Source organism: Camelus dromedarius, chromosome 8, assembly GCF_036321535.1.
Source record: "Camelus dromedarius isolate mCamDro1 chromosome 8, mCamDro1.pat, whole genome shotgun sequence".
In the NCBI taxonomy this organism is placed as follows: Eukaryota; Metazoa; Chordata; class Mammalia; order Artiodactyla; family Camelidae; genus Camelus; species Camelus dromedarius.
Window position 1 is genome coordinate 32,797,737 of NC_087443.1, and position 21,693 is coordinate 32,819,429.

At 50.9% G+C, this 21,693-nt stretch overlaps 1 protein-coding gene across 1 annotated transcript in view; it reads right to left on the bottom strand.

Annotated features, from left to right (window-relative positions):
- UNC5B (unc-5 netrin receptor B) overlaps window positions 1-15,773 on the bottom strand; it is an 84,157-nt gene extending 68,384 nt beyond the window's left edge. The window contains exon 1 of the mRNA XM_031461120.2: window positions 15,231-15,773. Coding sequence (XP_031316980.1) covers window positions 15,231-15,309 — 79 coding nt within the window. The 5' untranslated portion in view covers window positions 15,310-15,773. The remainder of the gene's footprint in view (window positions 1-15,230) is intronic.
- Between the last annotated feature and the right edge of the window lie 5,920 nt (window positions 15,774-21,693).

The window sequence follows — 21,693 nt, forward strand, 5'->3', positions numbered from 1 at the left end:
ACCCTGACGTGTGGTGGGTAGGAACACCAGAAACAGCATGGGGCCGATTCTCACCACCAGTTTTCACTCAAGTGAAGGGGATATTGGGCCTTCGTGTGCTGCTTAAAAGGTCTTCCAGGCTGGGTTACTAAGGACTGCACCCTCCCCGGCATACATTACAATTCCCCGGAAGGAGGCTTGGAAAGGAAGTCCAGGCAGTGAGATGAAGATGCCCAAGCACCTGGGAACTTCCGTTTAGCCAGCTCTTTTCAGTGGCGATCAGGGCCCCTGGGGACTTGGGCTTGCTCTTTCGTCCAGTGGGCTGTAATGGGGAGGTGGGGAGGATGGCTTACTTCAGGCTTCCAGCAGCTCATGACCCTGCAGAGGCCAGACCCTCAACTAGCCCTGCCCTTTCCTCTGCAAGCTGCACAGGGCCCAGGGTAGGGCAGAGAAGGATGCTGTCAAGGATGTAATAAATGACTTATTGACTGGCAACCAGCGTTCTCAGGGGTCAGAGCAAGACCTTCCGGCAATTATGCCCTCCACTGCCTGCCCAAAGCCCCACGCGCTCTGTGTCCCGGCCCCTTCCCCCCTAGACCATCTGACTTGCAGCCGCTTGAGGGGTGCAGACAACCCCCTATGGCGGCTAACTTTCCTACCCATGTGCCCACATGAACACACACTCTCTCAGACCAATCCTTAAAAGGGCAGAGTCTGGGGAGAGGGTGACTGATGATGCTGGCTGTGACAGGCTTGTGGGAAAAGCCCAGTTCTGCCCAATAATCAACAGTACTTCATTGAGGCCAGGATCACATCACCGGGGCATTATGCATTTTACAAAGCAGCTCCAAGTTCTGTTCAGTCACCACACAATCACTCCACGAGTCATCACCAAGCAGCCAGTGCTCACCAGGACATCCAGGAAGGTACACAGTGGATAAGATCTGGTTCCAGGGAGTGAATGCAGAGTGGGCTCCTGGAAAGGGCACTGAATCTGGAGTCCAGAGGCTAGGGCTCTTCCCAGACTAGGCTCTGACCTAAAAGCTGGGAGATTAGGGTGGGTCACTTTACTTTCCCAAGCTTCATTCTGCTTCTCTGCTAGCACCTTCCTCCTAGAATCATTACAAGGACTAAATGAGACAATGCGTTCAAACTGGCCCATGTGGGCTGGAGAGCAGGTCCAGAGCAGGAGGGAGGCCAGGCTCAGAGGGCCTATACCACACCTGGCCTGCAGATGGAATGTATGTGGATGGGACCCTCACAGGTCAAGGAGACAACAAACGAAACAACCTCCTCAGCATCTTTTACAACTCTGTATAGAACAAAGTGTGTGTGTTTATATGTATGTGCACATATGTGTATGTCACAAGGGACTAGAAAAGGAGGATCCAAGACCCATCGAAGTCCCAAGGAGCAACTTACAGAGCCTGTAAATAAATAATAAAGAACATCATATCCCACATCTCACAAAGCTTTTTGCACACATGAACTAATTATGATATTGGTTCCACCTTCCATCTGTGGCCAGTGGTGTAGGATTCATTAACCCCCACTTAACAAAAAAGGAAAGCAGGTCCCAGGGGCTGCAGGGAGGTGTCAGGACCACACAGAGCCAGAAGTCACAACTCAAGCCAGGGTAGGGCCGACACTTGTGGGTCCTGCGCCTCTCCATGTTCCTTGGGGGCAGCATGGGGAACCTGTCCCCCAACACTGGGCTCACTGCTTATATCTATAAGCAGAGTGGGATGGGGCATCTGATGAGGAAGCCGAATGTATTCAGGAGGCCATGAAAGAATGAGAAGAGCGGTCTGGGTCTGGCCTGGTCTCACATGCATTCCTTTCTTACATGAAAGGTGGAATCCTACAGATACTCTGCTGTGCTTTGCTTCTTTTACTTGCCAGTAAGTCCTAGGAATCTCTCTGTATCAGCTCATGAAGAGTTCTAACACCTTTTTAAGGGCTGCATAGTACTCCCATGTATGTGTGGCTGTACCATAGTTTATTTAGCTACTCTGCCAGGTATTCGGGTATTTCCAATATTCTGTGATTACAAATAATGCTGTAATCAATCATTAGTCACATAGGCATTTTTGTATCAATAAAGGTATATCTTAAGGATTGATTTCTAGAATTAGGATTGTTCAGGCTAAAAATAAAGTGTAGATGCAGTTTTAAGTATTGCCACACCATCTCTCCGAAAGATTATACCAATTTGCATTCCCACTGGCAGCATCTGAAAGTGCCTGTTTCCCACAGCCTCCCCAATGGAAATGTATAGTCATAATTTTTAATTTTTCCAGTCTTGTGAGAAGTAATATCTCACAGTTATTTTAATTTGCATCTTTCTAACTATAAGTGAGTTTTAACATTTTTTCATGTTTGAGGGTCACTGTGAATTGTCTGTTCATGTCTTTTTCCCACTTTTTAATCATTTTTTTTGGTCCTTTGTCCCTCAGTACTTTGGAATGCTTTATGTATTAGAGACCTCGGTCTTTTGTGGTATATATTATGAACATTTCCTCCCAGTTTATCAAATATTTTTGTCTTTTGACTTTCTTTAGAACACTTTACTGTAAAAATTTTTTAAATTTTATGTAATAAAAATTATCAATTTTTAATTTGTCTCTGGATTTTGAGTCATAGTTAGAAAGCCTTTCCCTACCCCAACATTAAAGATAAATTCCCCCAGTTTCCATCTAGCACTACCTGTATGGTAACACTGTTTACATTTAGATCCCTAGTCCATTAAAAGTTTATTTTTCTGTTTGGTGTGAAATATGAATCAAAGTGTATCATTTTCTACATGGCTACTCAGTTCTCCCAGCACCATTTATTAAAAAGTCTGTCTTTATCCCAGTGATCTGAGATACCACATTTGCATACATGCCATTTCCATATACATTTGGGTCTAATTCTGGGCTTTATCTTATCTTCAATTGGCCTATCTGCCAATTCATGAACCAGCTCCACATTTTTTAAATTATAAGGCATTATGGTATGTTTTAATATCTGGTAGGGATAGTTTTACTTCTTCTTTACCCATTCTTGTGCCCCTAACTGAACCCTCTTAATTAATTACATTGGCTAATACTTCTAGCACAGTGTTGAATGGTAGGAGAGATGGAGGGCATCCATGCTTTCTTAGTGATCTTAATGGAAATGCTCTTAGTGTTCCCTCATTAAATAAGATACTGACTTCAGGGTTAAGGTGTGTGTGTGTGTATATATATATTATATATATATAATCATACTAAAAATTATCCTTTAATTCCTGTATTTTTGAATGTTTATACCAAGAATAGTTGTTGTGTTTTGTCCAAGACTTTTTCAGCACTTATAATCATATGATTTTGTCCCCTTAGATTTGTTAATATGCTCTCTGATATTAATTTGGCATGTGTTATTAATATTAGTGGATTAGTTTTGAACCAATCTCACTTTTCTAGAATAAATAAGATTTAGTAATTATATATTATTTTCCTCAAAAAAAGAAAAGGAAATGGAATTGGATACCAATGATGACAGCTACCATTTATTGAACACTTTCTCTGTCCTCTATACATACTATTGTCTGATTCAAGCCTCAAGATAGCTATATGAATTCTCATTTAACAGATGAGGAAACTGAGACTAATGATGGTGAAGTAGTCTGGCCAACATCACATGGCTAGCAAATAAGAGACAGGACGGGATCTTGGGTCTCAGTGATTCGCAAGGCCTTAGTAATGCATAGGCAGCATTATTTAGCTGTTATTTAGATATATCAAAAATGTTTATTATTTGATAAGGTGTTGGAAGGGGAACATCTCTGTAGGAACTGGGAGGAGGGCCTGCCCCTACTTCCCAGAGCCCTGAACTGCCCTCCTCAGCCCACCTGCCCGAGCTCAGCAGACGAATGGTGTGAGGGGCTAGGGAGGGCTGCTGACCAAGTGTGCTGTCAGCAAGCAGCCCGCAGGATACCCCAAGGCTAGGCAGCAAGCAGTCCTCAAGGCCTGCTGCGTCCCCTTCCAACCTCAGCCCTGCTCTGTCTTGGCATTTATGTCTCAGGCTCCAGACAGAGTGGGAAGAGCTCAGAGACTGAAGACACGTCCAGGGAGATGGTGGACTGTGAGGGAACAAAGTGCAGGCAAGAAAACCTGAGCCTCTACTCCCTGCTGGTTCTGCCTGTCCCGTTTTCTAAGAACAGGCAGCCGGCCGAGGGATTATGTAACTTCTGGTGGGCACGGCAGATGGTGTGCTGGCTCGGACACATCAAACCCAGCACTGACACTAACCTTCCCTGACGTGGCCTCTGGCCTCCTCTGCTCCAGGCTATGGAGCAGAGAGAGTGGGAAGGGACCCAAACTCTTGTCATCGAGCTGCATAGCCATGGCCAGCCAGGCCACGGGGAGAAGCCAGGGCCCACCCACCAGCAGAAGGTTCCTGCCAGGGAAATGGAAACACAGGTCCTGTCCTCCCTGCCCCAAGGGGTGATGGAACCAGGACTTGAACCCAGTTTACTGATTCTAGGGCAGACCCTCTTCATTAGGACAAATGAGGACACTGAACCCAGAGATGGAAAGGAACTAGCTCAATGCCACACAGCAGATTAGCTGCACGGCTAGGATTAGAATCCAGGCTTCCTTATTCTCAACTCAGGGCTGTTTCTGCTGTTGTCTCCTATGTGTGTGCGTGCGTGTGTGTGTGTGTGTGTGTGTGTGTGTGTGTGTCTGTACTGAGTGGGGTGCACTGGCAGGAAAATGTGGGGCTAGATCAGATTTGCAGCAGGGGTTGCTGTGCCCATCAGCCCTGGCTGTCTTGGGCTGCCAGACAGGAGTTTCAGCTCAGCCTGTGTTAGGGGCTCCTGACAAGGGCCAGCGGGTGCCCAGCTGTGAGGGTGGCAGTGGGGCCAGGACTACTGCTGCCTCAGATAAGGGCCTAGGGCTGTTTAATCTCCCAGGGATGCTCCCTGAATGTTAACACTGGACGCAGTGCCAGGGGGAGCCTGGCTTAGCCAGACTCTGTAGCCAAAACTGCTCCCCTGCATCAAACCCAGCTCCTGCCAAGACACTGGTGGCAGTTGCTCTGGAGGACTGAGGCCTCCGATCCGACTCTGTGCACGAGCCTTTGGATATTCCTTCTCAGCCCACACGTGCTCCCAGGCCTCAGGGCCAGTGTCCCTGCAATGGACATTCTCTTGAGCCTCTAGAAGGCAAGATGGAGAGGAAAAATCAATGGGCTTGGGACTGCAAGGAGGAAACAAACATCTTTAAAGGGCCTGGACCAGCCAGGCTTTGTTAAGACTACCTTGCAGATAAGTACAAAGTTTACCAGCCCAGCAAATGGCCACCAGTCTGCCTTCTCCACACAAGGGGACTGAGGGCACTTGACTGTAGTACTTGATTAATTCTTTGTTGCTCCAACTGGATTTAGTGAATTTCTACCTGGGGACTCTGACCACTTAAGACTTGGCTATGACTTCCATTGTAGCCGGTGCATAGTAAGAGACCCAAGTCAGCAAGCAGGAGAGAAAGAACGGAGAGAAGTAGGCAAAGGTGGGGAGGGGTGGGGGCTGTAAGCAAAGCAATGAGAATCTTCCAACTCTGTGGTTACATAACTATAGCAGCAAGTCCAAAGCACGGTGGGGACCGAGTCACAGCAAAGACTGACCACGAGTTGCTCATTCATCCGTTCTACATGTGTTTACCAAGCACCCTCTGTGTGCCAGGGACTGTGCTTGGCGCCAGAGACAGGCAAGTGAGCAAAATCAGACAAATCTGACCCAGTCTCCTTAGTCACTGAGTGTCACCGCTGCTCACCCATCACCTGGTTGTTTCAATCCCATCTTGCCCTCCTAATCCCCAGGGCCCCAGCTTGGGTAATAAGGAAAGAGAAGGGCAGGAAGAGGCCCCATAGGACATACTCCACCACACCCCAGGTCATTGCTCACTCGGAGTCTCATTCTGTCCTGCTGTGTCACAGAATGACCAAAGGAGGGATGGGGGAGGGGGCCAGGAACAACTACCTTTCCCAGAATTTCTGCCTTTACTTCTTGTAAGCTCTGCATCCTCCATGGGTGTCCAGGCCCCAGGCTGGGCAGGCGGGCACCTCTGATCACATTACAGAGCTGCTCTCCTTTGGCTCTGTCTCCTGACGCCAGTAAGGCCTCCAGACGCCATTCAGGGCCTCTGGGGTTACAGGCTTCTGGGTGATCTCAGCAGGAGATGTTCCTCCCAGACCCTGGGGATGCCTCCTGATATCTACCAGGCCCGGGTGGGCATCAGGACCAGAAAAGGCACCCCCTCTCTTCCTGCCCCTCTTCCTGGCCCCCTGGTCAACCGGGCAGCGCCACTAGGAATTCTCTGTCCCCCTGTTTTCCTGCTCAGAGATGTACAGAAAAAGAAGCAGGGCCCAGCCCCAGTCAGGGGTCAGCCAGATTGAGGGTGGGGGGAGGCAGGAAGGAGGAAAGCCAGTGGGAATCAATGGAACCTACTCTGTGCCAGGACTCACATCATAGCACCACCCAGTATAGGTAGTGGGGTCACCCCCACCTCATCGATGGGGACACTGAGGTATAGAGAAGTTGAGCCACCTGGCCCAGGTACTCAGTGAGAGGCAAATCCTTTTAATTTCGAAGCCTTGGCTCTTTCCACCAAGAAGGGACCTCTGGCTCCAGAAATCTTGTTTCACCAGGTGATCAGATGGCTGAATTCAGAATCTGTTTCCTGGGTTGGGTGTGTCAGATGTTCCCACCCCACACCTTCACATGTATACCCTCTACCGGGAACACTCTTTCTGTTCACTCAAACTCTGCTCATCCTTCAAAGGCCAGTCAAGCACCATCCTTTTCTTCTCCAGGAAGCCTTCTCTGACCAACCACCCAGGCCCACAGGAGCCTTCTCTCAGTAGCTGAAGGATTTCCTATTGTACCACCCAATACTTGGCACCAATAACAATGAGGAGGAGGAGGACAGTGAGTGTTATCGAGCGCTTTAGAATATGCAAAGCACTTGTACACATTACTTCATTCATCCCCACAAGGATCTGATGAGTCTGGTGCTATTGCCGCTCCCACTCTACCAATGAAGAAACTAAAGCTCAGAGAGGGTAGGCAACTTGCTCCAGGACACATAGCCAGGTGCTGGCACAGCCTGGATTTGAACCCAAGCAGTCTGACTGCACAGCCCACCCTCTAAGAACCACGCCACATCCCTCCCAGTACATGCGCATCTTGGCTCATCAGAAGTGCTCCTCTCTGTTGCACCATTACACACTCCTGTTGCACCCCAGCATCACGGGCTTGGCACATCGCTCATGCTTCAAGAGGTGACACAACTCAGTTCAAGGATCAGGTTGGTGCTTTGCCTACATCTGGCCCCGGAACCTAGTACTTGCTCAAAATGAATGAATGTGCTTGTGCACCAAGGTTTAGGACTGGGCCTGTTCCAACACCCGATGTGGGGATGGGAGTTCTCATTCCCCCTCCCCCAAGCTTGGCCACCCTTCACCCCTGAGAAATAAACTGGAATGAGATGGTCAGGTCTGGGCAGTGTGTTCCTACCACACTCTCTGCAGGCCCCCGGAGGTGGCAGGGTAGGGGGAACAAGTGTCTTTCCTCACACACCCAGGCTGCCTTTGCCAATGGGGGCCTTCTCTGCCTCCTGGGCCCTGCTTGGCATCTGGGACTCTCTGTCTGTGGGGTAGGAGATGCTTACCAAACAGGAAAAAGGGACTGAGATCCCAGAGGGTGATTTATAGCTTTGGAGAGAGAGAGACCCAGGGCCGCATAATGCTCACAAGGGCATTCTAGTCGATATATTGACTTTCTGGAGGGGCCTCTGTAAACACAGTGGTTCTGGTCCTTGCTTACCTCTGTCTCTTGCTGGCTGCTGGGGCCTCTTCAGAGGGAACCAGAAAAACAAAAACAAAAACAAACAAACAAACAAACAAAAAAACAAGAGCCCTTAAGGATCATCCTTTCACCTTTCCCCTACCCCAAATTTACAGATCAGACCCAGAGAGGGAAAGGCACTTGCCTAAGGTCACACAGCTGAGAAAGAGCAAAAACCAGAGTCTCCTAACTCCCAGGCCAGAAGCCTCCCTGCTTTCCCCTCCCCTATCCCCTGGTATCACTGGCTCCCTCCTGAGGAGGCTGTTCCTGAGCACTTCCTGAGCTCACTGTGTGCCAGGCTGGGCTAAGTGCTTCATCATATATCAGGTCATGTGAACCTCAAAACAACCCTGTGAGGACAATACTATTATATCCCCATGTGGAACCGCCACATCTGAGGCACAGCAGTTATGTGAGCTGCCCAAGGCCACAGTGTCAGTAAGTGACAACGCTGGGGGGCTATGTTAACCTCCTCAGGGTCCCAGGTGGCCATGCGGTGCACCCTCTGCACTGAAGCTGAGGCCCTGGGGAGGGGCCTCTGTGAGGAGGGGTGCGTAGAGGGGTTGGAGGTTCCTAGAGGTGATGACAAGTGAGCTTGCCCCCTCCAGCTAGGTCATGGGAGTAGCTGGGTTGAAGTTTCCATCCTCTCCTTATCTACTCTGAGTTCTCTGGTGGGGGTGTGGCAGAAGGCAAAGAAATATATCTCCCCATGTGTCCATCCCCAACATTATCCCTACCACTGCTTATAAAAAGTGTTTTCTGGGCTAACTCCATCTTCAAGAACCACAGAGAGCAAATCAAAGAATAAGAAATCTTTTCCTCTCAAGTGCCAGCCCCAGAAGTAGCTCAGAAGGGTGGGTCCCCAAGACACGCCCCATCAGTTGGGCCTGGGAGGGCCAGGAGTAGAAATATGGCCAAAGATTGGCTCACCAAGGACTGGTGTCCACACAGGACAGAGGCCATGCAGAGCTGACAAGGCCACTTTCTTGAGAGTGGGAGAAGTCTTGGGCCTGCCCCCATCCTGTCTCCTCTTCAGGAATGCCCTTAGAAAGACCTGAAAGGAGAGTCAAGGTCTGGCTCCCATCACCCTCTCCAGGAAGCCCCAAGGCTTAGAACTTGGTGCTCTTCCCTGCATAGACATTTGACCCTTGGACAACGTGGGTTTGGACTGTGTGGGTCCACTTACGTGCGGATTTTTTTCAATAAATATAGTACCTGTATTCTCATGTTACAGATCTTTAAATTAATTAAGTGTGAGGACGAGTTTACTTTGGATTAGAGATCACAATACACGGAATCAAAAGAACGAGGGTTTGAGTCCTGATTCGTTTCAGCTTCCTGCCCTTGGGTGAGTTATTTATCAATTCCTTTGTTACTGAGGATGCAATAGCAGATAGAGGATTTTTGACTGCTGGGGAGTCGGCACCCCAACCCTCTCATTGTTCAAAGGTCAGCTGTAGTGTGGTTGCCCTCATTTAACACAGAGGCTCTTGGAATCTCACTTACCATATTTCAAGGGGTCTTACAAGGACAAAGTGAGGTCTTACAAGGACAAAGTGAGGTCTTACAAATATAAACTGTAAAACAATATGTACATCAGTGGGCCTGTGATTTTCCCATAGGTCTCTCTGCTCCACAGGAGCACACCTTATCCTAGAGTTAAGGATGGCAGGGGAACTGGGAAAGGAGGGGAGCCCTTTGTGATCAAGGAACATCAGAGTCCAGGGCTCGTGTGTGTGTCTGTGTGTGCATGTGTCCTCTTTAAATTGCATCCAGTGAGAGCCCCAGGCTCAGCCATGGCTGCCCACGTTGCTCTCCATGAGAGATGCCATTCACCCAAGCTCTGCTTGCCTCTTCTCCAGCAAATTCCAGAGACTCCACTCCCCCAAAGGGCTGAAGCATGAGCCTGACCTGGATCAAAGAGCAGATTTTCAAACCACAGGCCCTGCTACTGCTCTAGGTAAGCCAGGAGCTGATTGCAGGAGACCCCAAGTCTCAGACCCCTGTTCTCTGGGTGCAGTCACCCAAGCTCCTGGGCTGGCTAGAGGACCTGTCTATGGTCAAGCTTTCTCCTCTGGAGCACCAGGACCCACCCTCAGGTAGGCCTATTTCATCTGCCCTCAGTGGAAAGCCAGCCTCTGCCCTTCCAACTCCATGACTTGCACTTGGACCAAATCCTGCTCACCTGGTCCCATCTCAAACAGGCATCCCCAACAGAGTACAATGGATGAACTTCCCAGGCCTGCTGGTGACTCACCATCCCCACACTATACATACCTATTTATACACAAACACCACAGCTGAACTCATATGTACACTGCACACCCCCCATACACCCAAACACACACACAGCCACCTCCCTCACACATCCCGTATGCAAAAGACACACCTCAACACACACATCCATTCCTCCTGCGCACATCACCTCCACACACACCTAACAACCATCACAGTACCACAGCTACCCTCACCTCCCACTGCACACTCCCATCATTCCCCATCCCCTCCATACACATTCTCACCCCACCCCCACCTTAATGCCCACTCTCAAACCCACAACCTGCCCTCCTCGAGAAAACAGCCCCACGGTGGGGAAGCTGTGAGGCGCTGGGGGCAGCCTGTTCTAGGAGGTGAGAAGGAGGGAGGCTCGGCGTTCTCACTCCCTAACAGCGGCGTGAGAGCTCCTGGGCTCCTGCAGACTGATTTAGCTCCGCAGAGGAGGGGGTGAAGAGGGGCAGCAAGCGGGCAAGAGGGACCAGAGGGGCGCAGAAGAGGAAGGGAACGGGGAGCGGGTAGTGCCAAGGTGCGCGCTGAATCAGCCCCGCCAGCGGCGGAGATGCTAATCTGGCCGCTTCGTCCGCAAGGGTAATTCGGGAGCTTCCAGCAACTCGGGGCTTTCGAAGAGAAGGAAGAGGAAACAAAAGGGGTAGAGGGTTGGGGGGCGGGGGGAGCGGGGAGGCGGCTGATTTACGCCTGCTTTTCAGCGAATGTTTTCGCTGCCATTAGCCTTGCTGAAGCCAAGGATCGGAGAGAAAGGGGCGCCGCAGGGACCTGTGGCTTGGCCTCACCAGGGCTTGCCTGCCGGAGTTCGAATCCAGCGGGCAGGCCCAACTCCCAGCGAGGAGCCGTGGCTAGGCTTCTCCTAAAAAGCCCAGAGTCCGGCAGCACCCGGCTGAGCGGAGGCCTACAGAGGGGAGGAGGTGGCGCCCCCGCCCCAATTTCAGAAGCAAATCAAAAGAGTGGAAGGCGAGGTGGATTCCCTCCATTCTCCTGAAAATGCCCTTCCTCCTATTATTCTAATTACGGTACTTAAAATTTTCCTTAAAAAAAAGGAAAGAAACAGAAAAGCACAGAATGCACTTGTTTGGTTTCATTTTGCCTTCACAGCTTTAATGACTCCATTTGTAGAAGCTGTTAGGAAACTGGGGAGGAGGAGGAGGACGCCAGAAGCGCCAGGTCTGGCCTCTGCGGCTGCTTCCTCCTCTCTCCCCAGGGGGCCATCCTGCCAGGGAGCAGTTTCTCTCTACTCCCCAGTCCCACGGGAGCAACCCCTAAATTCCAGGCTATGACCCTGCCTCTCCTCCCTTTCCTCCAGGCCTCGATGGGCTCCAAGGTGCTTCCTTGCTACCCCAATCCCAGAGCTAAGGTTCAAAAGACTACATATTTGGCCCGTATGCCTGGGAGGAGGCTCCAGGATGGGCCATTCTGAATCACTAATCTTGCTTTCTAAGCGCTTGGAATGTAAGAGGTCCACCTCCCCTCCAGCTTTGTCCCCAGAGTCCTAGGCAGCCCAGACCCTCCTTAGAAGACACTGCTGGTGAAAGGGAAAGAGAAGTAGGAGCAGACTTGAGGGCCTGGCCTGGCAGCCAGAAACAGGTCACAATACCTGAGCTCAGCAGAAACAAAGTGAATGCAGGAGATGAGCCCTCAAAGCTTCAAAATAAAAAAGTAAAAACCTATTCTGTCCCCAACTATACAAATGGGTACAGAGCTCTAAAATACTAATGTGTAGCCCTGCGGCCCAAGGGAGTGCGACCTGTGTTTCATCTGACCTGGGGAAGGTGGGGGCTTTTGCTGAGCGGATCAGTGTTGGAGGGTGAAGCTACCTTTGGGCACTTGCCTGGTCTCAGGGTCTCACCTTGACCTCTGGCCCAGCCCTGTTCCACCTCTCCTAGGTCCGTACTCCCAACTTCCTTCCCCTATCCTTTCTCCACTCCTGCTATGAGTCCCATTCAAACTCAGCTACCAAACCAACCTCATCTTTAGCTGCCTGCCTTTGGTGGGGCCCTGATTTCAGAATCTTAATCCCTGACCCATGCAGCCAGTCTGCAACCCAGAATGATGTTTATGAGGCCTGAGTTCAAATCCCAACTCTATACCCAAGTCCCAGTGTAGTCCTGGGCAAGTCAGAGCCTGTCCCAAAGCTTCAGCAGTTAAATATTCGGTTGGAAGAGAGGGGAATTGTTTTGTCCTACAGAATTCTCAGGTTGTCTGGTGGGGAGAGGAGGGAGGAGAGAAATTATGCACGAAATTCCTCTCCTGAAGTGGTACTTTCACTTTAATGAGAAAACCCATTAAGACACTCTTGATTTTCCATTTGTTGAAGTGAAATGGGCATTTGCTATATGAGACAGGAACAGACCACCACACACACACACAGCAGAGACACTAGGAAAACTCTGATTTTAATTGTGTCTTAAAAAGAAGTATTATCATGACACTTTGGTTCCTTCTCAACTATCCCAGCCAGAAGCCAACGAAAGGCTCATTAAAAGCTCCAGGAAAGGCTGAGGGATGGGTGGGAGGAGATTCCCAGGGCCAACCTGGGCTTTTGAAGTGGCTTCAACTGGCCAGTCACTGCTGACATCTCCTTCTAAGAGTCTTGGTTTTATGGATCCGGGTTTGAGTTCACCACCATCAAATTTTATGGCTTAAAAAAAAATTCTCAGTGCTGTAAAGGGAACTCATTCCCATATTCACCGGGGATAGGGGTGGGGGAAAGGAGAGAGAGGCGCCTGCGCCTTGAGGACAGCATGGACACAGCCAAGAAAGAGCCACCCCCCCCACACTCTGTGGGGGTAGCCTTCTCTGTCTCAGCTTGATATGATGCTCATGGCAGGGGGGTGGATGGGATCCCTTACAAGGAGTAGTCTGAAGTGTCCTGAACTAGCCTGGCTATTGGATAGAAGTCCTGGATACAAATCTGCAATCTGTGGTCAAGTGAATGCAAGATTTGAGGAAAGCCAACATTCTGGCTTTGGTTTTCCCCATCTGTGAAATGGAGCTTTTTATGAGGGATCCGTGGGGAAGACCCAAAGAACATTCTGAAAACAATGCTCTGTGCCTGTGACATTCGAGTACAAGGGCTGTGTAGGAGGAAGGTGCATGTTCTCGCTCCTGAAGGCTGGTTTCTGAGGGCAAAGGGAAGACAGCAGGCAGACCCCACCAGTTGGCCCCTCTCCAGGCTGGTGGGCAGGCAACCCATGCTACGCTAAGTAATGAGCACAATTCCAATGCCAGTTCTGCTCGCTAGTGAGAAATCAAAGCCCGGTATTAGAGGCCATTTCTGGCTGCGCACAGGACGCACCCAAATCCATCAAAGCCCTGGGCCTGAGGTTTCTTCTGGGGAAGGTAGGGGCCGGATATTTTGTTAAGCAGGCAAGGCAGGCCACCCCCAGCCTCCCCAGCCAAGTACACCTTGTAGCTCTGGAAACTCTAGGCCAAGTGATCTCAGTCTTTCTTTTGCCTAGCCAGCACTCCACCCCAGTAACCTCAGCATTCATTCCTGATCCCCTTGCCCTCCTGGTCCAAAAGCAGCTTCCCAGGACTCAACCCTGCCCATGTGCCATTTACAGACACTTTACCCTTCTATCATCTCCCCTCAAACACCCACAAACCAGAAACCAACACCCCAGCTCAGCACCACCCACATCTAACTGCACTCTTTAAAACAAGGTTGGTCATTCAGCAGTCTGCCCCCTCCTCCATCATTACCTTCCAACTTCAAAACACTGCTTTAAATACCAGAGTCTGCCCAAATCATAATTAACTTGGATCAAATGATTGTGTTGTAACTTTACAGCACAGAGGTGGCAAAAAAAAAAAAAAAAAAAAGGTGGGGGATGTGTTAAAACCAAGCTCTCACTCCTGGGCCGTGGGAATTATTAATTCCAGAGTGAGAGATCTTTGACTATAGGTTGGGGGCCGGGGCGTGGGAAGGGGCGGGGCGGGGGTGGGGGAGGGCGGCGGACATCAACATCGCAGCGGAAGGTGGTGGAGGGGTTGGGGGAAGGAGGGCTGCGTCATCTTGTCCACTTTCTGCACCAGTTTTCCAGCCCCATTCTCAGCCACAACTCGGAGGACTCGGTGCAGGATGCGCCCCACCCCCACCCCCACCCCTCCTCGGAAGCCGGGCTGCCGGCGACCGGCCCACCTGCTTGGGTTCCGGCAGCAGAGAGAGGCTGGTTGGCTCCCGTGCGTCTACTAACTCCCCAGGAAGACGCAGCCCAGTCAGGGATGCCTGGTTTAGCTACCGACCAGCGAGACATGTACACATCCACAGCGGGAGAGGCGGAATAGGGACTTCATTTTAGGAGCCCAGCAACTCCCTTAAGGCATCTTGCTGGGTCCAAAGTAGGAGCATGGCGAGCGCACCTTCTCGGCTCCCCAGACGGGGGTAATGTCAGTGACTCATTTAAAAGGAAACTCAGCAGGATCACTACGTACTCCCCGCCTCCCCTCAACACACAAAACCAACAACCATAAAGAAGTCCTTCCAGACCTGCGGGTCCCAAGATCTCGGGGCAAGCTGTACGTGGAAGACTCAGCCCAACCCCACTTCGACAGCCAAAATCCAGCAAGCTAGCCTCCTCCGGCTAGCGGCCCGGACCCGTGCTTCCCGTGCTCCCCAGGTCTCTTGCTCTCTCCCTCTCGTCTGCGGATTCAGGTCCGTGCCCCGTGTAGGAGCCTGGGCGAGCCGGGAAATGGACTAGGAAGTTGACGGCGAACCGCAAGCGAGCGCACACCTGGCTAGCGCAGCGACAGTATTTTTTCAGCACTGCCGCCCGGCGTGCGCAGAGCCAAGGGTCCCCTGGAAGCGGGTTCTACAGAAGGCGCACACCCAGACTGGGACACTGTTCCAGGGAAAAGAAGCGATTTCTTCCAGGTGGGAACAGGAGTGCCTGCGGACCGCCTCGCCCTCCCCCCGCGAGATGGCTGCGCCACCGCCCACTTTGGAGGGGCAGGGAAATCTACCTTCTAACTTGGGCGCCCTTGCCGCTTTCCCTGCGCACACCAACCGGGTGATGGACCGCTCAACTTCGGGTTAGAGTTAGGTATCAGAGTCCCTTCGTCCCCGCCTCCATACCCGATCACTCCCTACCTGCTTGGCTCAGACTCGGATCCCAGCAGAGCAGCAGCGCCAGCAGCAGAGCGCCCCGCGCTCCGCTCCGGGCCCACATGCTCCCGCGGCCCGGCTCGGGCGCCTCTCCCCCGGGGCTCTCTCCCTGGCCCCAGTCTCGCCGCCGCCGTCTCCGCCGCCGCCGCCTCCTCCTCGCCGTCCTCCCCGGCGCCGGGCCACGCCAGCCCGTGCCCTCCGTGGGGGCAGCGGCAGCCACGCTTCGCAGAGGGCTGCCTGGCGCTCGGAGCTCGATGGGTGTCTGCGCCCGCTCTTCAGCCAGGCTCTGCGCGCCCCTCTCTGCGCTCCTCAGGCTCCGGGGCTCGAGCGCTTCCCGGGCTCCGGCGTCCTGGCTCCGAAGTTAGGCGACCGAAGGAGAGAGCGCTCAGTCGCGCTCGCAGCGGCCGACGCCGCGCCGTCCAATTCCCCGTGCGCGCCTCCCTGCGCCCCGCCACTACCGGCGGCTCCGGCGCCCTCGCGGGCCTCCGCCGCCTGCCACAATGCTGAGCGCTGCCGCTCGCTCGCCCTACAGAGTCCGAGAGCGGAGAGGGACCGCGCGCCGCCGGGGCGGGGCCTGGGCGGGTGGGGGCGGAGCCGGCGGAGGGCCTTTCAAGGTGGGTCAAGGACGGCCAGCTAGGCGCGGCCTCGGCGGAGCTGGGGGCCCTTTGCGGGGGGTCCTCGCCAGCCGCTGGGCCCGGAGCTTTGAAAAACCCGGCCGCTGGATCGTAGCTGGAAGCGGAATCTGCCCAATTTTCACTTCCAGAAACTAGGGAAATGAATCTTTGTGCTTTCCTTTGGCTTGGCTGTGTCAGCTTTCTCCTCTAATTACACTCAGGACTCGTTTTGACTTCCTGGTTTGTATTACATTCTATGCTTTCTACATGTGGGGGTCTTTCCCCCAAAAGCTTCCTAAATGTGAGAAAGTCTCAAACACTTAAGTTCTGGTAAAGCAGAGGCTTACAGCTGTCTGAACTTGGGTATAGATTTAGATCATCTTGGCTGGCCCTACTTGTCGGTGTGACCTTAGGCAGAACTGTTTACCACACCCCTCTGAACCCCCTGCAGCACCCAGGTCCTGGGATGTTAAAACTGCCCCCCCTCAAACCATGACAGTGGGGCAGAAGGGAGAGGGCAGCCATTTTTGACTCAGTGTAAACTTGGGCTCCGTCTCTTACCTGCTCAATAACCTTGAACAAGTTACTTAACCATTCTGATTCCCTTCATCATCATCTGCAAAGTGGAAAAAAATGACAATAACAATTTCATAAGGGGGTGTAGAATTGAATTTAAAAAATGTGTGGAAACTGCAGCACAAATGTTAGTAATCTCTCTTTCTAAGATCTCCCCTCTCTGCCAATCTAATTCTGGGGAAAATCCTGACCACCCAAGGGTGAGCCAAGGGGCATGTGGAGCCAGGTGGAGTCGGGGGGTGGGGGAGAGCGGTGCGTATCTTGAGATTAAAACCGAGTGACATCAAAGGGGTGGATCAGCTAACATTGGCAGAATCCTTCTGTGTGCCAGGCACGGGGTTAAACACTTTATATGCATCACCTCAGTTAATCCTCACAACAACTCTCTGAAGTAAGTACCATTTGTATCCCCATTTTACAGATGAAGGAACTGAGGCACAGAGATGTAAAGTCATTTGCCCAGGATCACACAGCTTTGAGTGAGTGAAAGGAGCAGGAGAGATAAGATTGGAAAGAAACCCTCTGAACTGGGGAGCCTCCACCCTCTCACCTCCTCAGGGGCTGGCAGGTGAGAAGGGACTGGCAGCCAGCAGGAATGCCTCTGTCCCCTAGGCCTGATCCAGTCATGACTCGAGATTTTTCTGGAACTGGGATCTGAAATCACTCCTCAAATACAGATGCAATGGCTGCTTCAGAAAGGGGCAAAGGAAGGCAGAAAGAGGTCCAGCCAGGCCCAGGAGCTGGCAGGGGGTAGGCTGGAATAGGGTCAAATGTCCCCAGGAGTGCTTCCTCCATTGGAGGAGAAAGGACTTGGGGGCCAGACCTGCAGGTTGGAAGGAGAGCTGCAAGACAGAGAAAAGCAACAAGGACCTGCCCCAGCCATTTCTCTAGAGGAGAGAGAAAGGCAGGACTGCCCAGTACCCCCTCCACATACTCTGCCCCCACAGGTTGGGGTCTGGAACATGTTCGGGAGGGTATATGTAGTCAGTCGGCCTCCTCAGCCCTCTCTGCTGGGCAGCCAGAATCAGGAGGTTGGATATGGGTGAGTGGGACTCCCTGGGAAGAACTTAGGCTAATTGAGAAAGGTTCGCATGGGTAAAGATAGGTGGGTTATTTTTATCTTGGCCCAGCACAGCCCAGGCAAGGGCAGTGGGTGAGGGAGTCAATAGCTCCTCACACCCAGCCAGCCCCACCCATCCACAGAACTGCAAGCACACATACACACATACACACCCCTAGACAGTTACAGTCACACCTACAAAGGTACACACGAGCAAACATGCAACAAAAATATAAAGGTGTAAAATGACCCTCCCAGAAACATCACAGAGGCGGCACCCAGCTGCAGAGACACCCACATACTTAAGACACAGGATTTTTAAAAGCACACACATACACCTTGTCACAGACACAAACACACACACAGGCAGGCACACCCCAAACTGCCAATACACTCTTAGGTAGATGACGCTAAAGACAAATAATTATTTAGATACTTAACAACTACCAGGAAACTCATATAGGAACACACATGCCAAGGCCCAGCTTCTGACTGTCAACCCCTGGCCGCTGGTGTACTGTCCAGGGCATTATGCTGCTGCTTAACTCAGCAGGGACCTCAGTAGAGACTCAGCATGCAGGGATGGCAGGGCAGGCTCTTTCTCTCTCTCAACCAGAAGGCCAGTGGGATTTTGGAGATTTTTCAGAAAAGTTCCAGTCCTCAGGACTCTGCTGTTTAGGCAGTAATTGCACCAGGCAGGCCCTTCTAGTCCTAGTGTCAGGTTTCATGACTCTATTTAATCTCTGGCTGCAGGGTGAGGAGGACAGGCAAGCAAAAGGAGAATGGTCATTCCTCACTTCCCCCAACCTAAGAATGCTTTCAACTCTTGAAATACACCCATGGGAGGTCCTGGCCCTGCTTTCCCTCCAGGACTCTGGCATCATCGGGGTAGGGGACTTACCACATTGGGATTCCTCCATAACTCCGCTGCACCCCTCCCTGCCTTTCCAGGGTCAGGGAGAATGCCCCTTCCCCAGCCACCTGCAGCTAAGCAACCCCCTGCAGATGTGGTTGCTTCCTGGCTCAGGTATCTCCAAGTGCTAGCTGGCCCTCAGATGGGGCCAGGGGAAAAGCTTCAGAGGGAGTCACATTGCCCTGAGCCTACACCTTTTCCCAGAATGGGTGAAGAATGTGCAAGGACTGGCCCTAAAATGACACGTTGGAGTTGCTGGATTAAGACTTACCAGGGTGTTTCCAAACCCACAGCAAAGAGGTCCTGCTGTGAGTTAGAGAAAGAGGGTGAGGCGGTGAGCTGCTTGGAGGCCAGGCCCCCCTTTCCTGCTCACTGTGCCATATCCAGCACCTAAGACTGCCCTGCACATAGTAAGCATACATAAAGATTGGTTGAGTGGATGCATCAGTGAGGCTGAGGAAAGAGGGGTTACTAGTCAAAGGGCCTACAGCCTTGCCAAGTAAGCCCTAGCAGGACCCTCCCACCTCCCCTCCATTTCCTGGGGGTGTCCCTGGAGGTAGTGGGGAGGACTGAGGCTGGAAGTGAGGCAGACTTTGTGCAATATAGCTGCTTTGAAATCAGTCTCAGGGCCGGTTCTAACCCTTAGTGGGTGCTGTCGTGCTTCCATGGGCTACCCTCATTTACCCCAATCAGAAGAGTGCGTCGGAAACAGAATTCTGGAATCCGGAGTTGAACTGATAGATGACCAGATCTGGAACTGCTCTTACCTGCTGGGAGACCTTGGGCTGGCTGATAAGTCTTTCCAAGTATGTTTCCTCACTTATAAAAGGGGCACAGTAACTAGCTCGTAGGATTAAAAAGGATATACAGAAAGCCCCTAATCTGGCGTAATACAAGCCACCTATTTTATAATAAGGAGCAGCAGCTGCAGGGGTTCCTTGCAGGTGTGGCTGGCGGCTTTGGTTGGAGCTTTTCCCTATGGCCGGTACTGATGTGCTCGAAGGTGCCACTAGGCGGCGCGCTGCATCTCACACCTACTCCACGGCCTCTTCAGCCAGCATCCTAAAGGCAGTGGGTCTGGAAGCGAGAAGTGTTCCCGGCTTCCACCTGGGGGCTGCCCGGGAGTGGGTCTCCACTCCGGGTTGTCAGGAGGAGGGGAGTCTCAGACAATTCGGTCTGCAGAATCTTGGATGGGAAGGTTTGGGAATGAGTTCGTAATCCCTTCCGTGACCCAGTCCAGGATGGACTCCAAACGCCTGGACCTTGCTGACAACAACCTTATGAGATGGATACTTTTACTACTATTTACCGCGATGAGGGAACTGAGACACAGAAAGGTAGCTTGCCCAAGGTCATATCCAGCTAGTAAACGGTGCCCTGGAGATTCAAATCTAGGCAGAATGGACCTCAAGCTTGTATTTTTTTTTAACTGAGATAAAATCCACATGACATGAAATTTATAATTTTAACTATTTTAAAGTGTACAATTCAGTGTTTTTTTAAATGTCTTCACATTGTTGTGCGACCTCACCACTATCCAATTCAATAACATTTCATCAGCCCAAAAGAAGACCCCCTACAATTAAGCAGTCAGTCCCCATTCCTCTCTCCCCAAGGTCTTGGCAACCAGGAATCTACTTTTTGTCTCTATGGGTTTGCCTATTCTGGGAATTTCATATAAATGGAATCCCACACTATGTGGCCCCTCCTCCTCCACCCCATACACATCTTTTCTCTTCCCCCCAGGGGAGAGCTCTCCCACTGGAATTCAAGCAGTGCTTAGTCACTCACAAGAGCTTTGAGGTCAGGCAGATCTGGGTTCAAATTCTGGCTCTGTCTTGAACAATTTAGTCTGCTGTCACCTTCTCAGAATTCTTTGCTGTTGTTAATTTTAAAAAACCACAAGTTTTAATTTTAGAAGAGTTTTAGATTTACAGAAAAATTACAAATGTAGTACAGAAAGTTCCCATATACCCCTTATATCCCCGCCCCATTTCCCCTATTATTAATGTCTTCCATTAGTATGGTGCATTTGCTACAATTAATGAAACAATATGGATATATTATTATGAACTAAAGGTCATTCAGATTTCCTTAATTTTTAACCTAATGTCCTTTTTCTGTTCCAGGAGCCCATCAGGATCCCACATTACACATAGTTAGGACTCCAAGGGCTTCTCTTGGCTGTGGTTTTATTAGATTTTCTTTGTTTTTTGATGATCTTGACAATTCTGAGGATTATTCATCAGGTATTTTGTAGAATGTCCCTCATCTGGGGTTTGTCTGTCTTGAAGTTCTTAATAATTTTTGAACAAGAAGCCCTGTTCAAAATAATTTTGCACTGGGTCTTGCTTGTGGATTATGGGACACAGAAAAGACAGGTGGAGACGGGGCTGGAACAGGCTGAAGAGTGATCACCATGCCTTGGCCCTGCCTGCATTGGTGGAGGGGGCTTACTTAATGCTTTGAAGGGGGGCCCTGGGGGCTAGAACCAGGGGTGAGAAGGAAATCATAAACATAAAAGAAGACTGTGTTCCAGGCAGAGGGAACATTGTGAGGAAGTCCTGGGGTCAGGAATGTGGATGGTGTGATTGGGGGTAGTCTGGTCCAGGTTCTGACGTGAGTCAGCGGTGCCTGTGCACTTCCCACCACACAGCTGTGAACGCAGCACTGACTAGCGCTTACAGGAGTGGTCACCCTCTTAAAAAAGTAAAGAAGCCAGCTAACTATACTAAGCAATGGCAGCAAGCCAGACACCGTCCAAGGGCTCTGCACGAATTAGCTCTTCAGTCTCCACGATAACCTGTGAGGTGGGTGCTATGATTATCCCCATTTTAAAGGAAAAACTGTGACTGAGGTTTTCCGCTTAGCCAGAGACAGAGGCCAGATTCAAAACTGCACAGCCTGGTTTTAGAGCCTGCAGGTCCCACAGATCTCCTGGGTGGGAAGGTTTGGGAATGAGTTCATTTAATTTTACTATTATTATTTTTAAAAATTTTTATTGAAGTGTAGTTGATTTACAATGTTTCAGGTGTACAGCAAAGTGATTCAGTTATACATATACATACATATGTAATTTTTCTTTTCAGATTCTTTTCCATTATATATTATTACAAGAAATTGAATATAGTTCCCAGTGCTATATGACAGGTTCTTGATGTTTATCTATTTTATATATAGTAATGTGTGTCTATTAATCCCCAACCCCTAATTTATCCCTGCCTGCCCTTTTTTAAATCTTAACAATGAGATTTCCTCTTGTTCATTTTCAATTTTTTGGAGGTA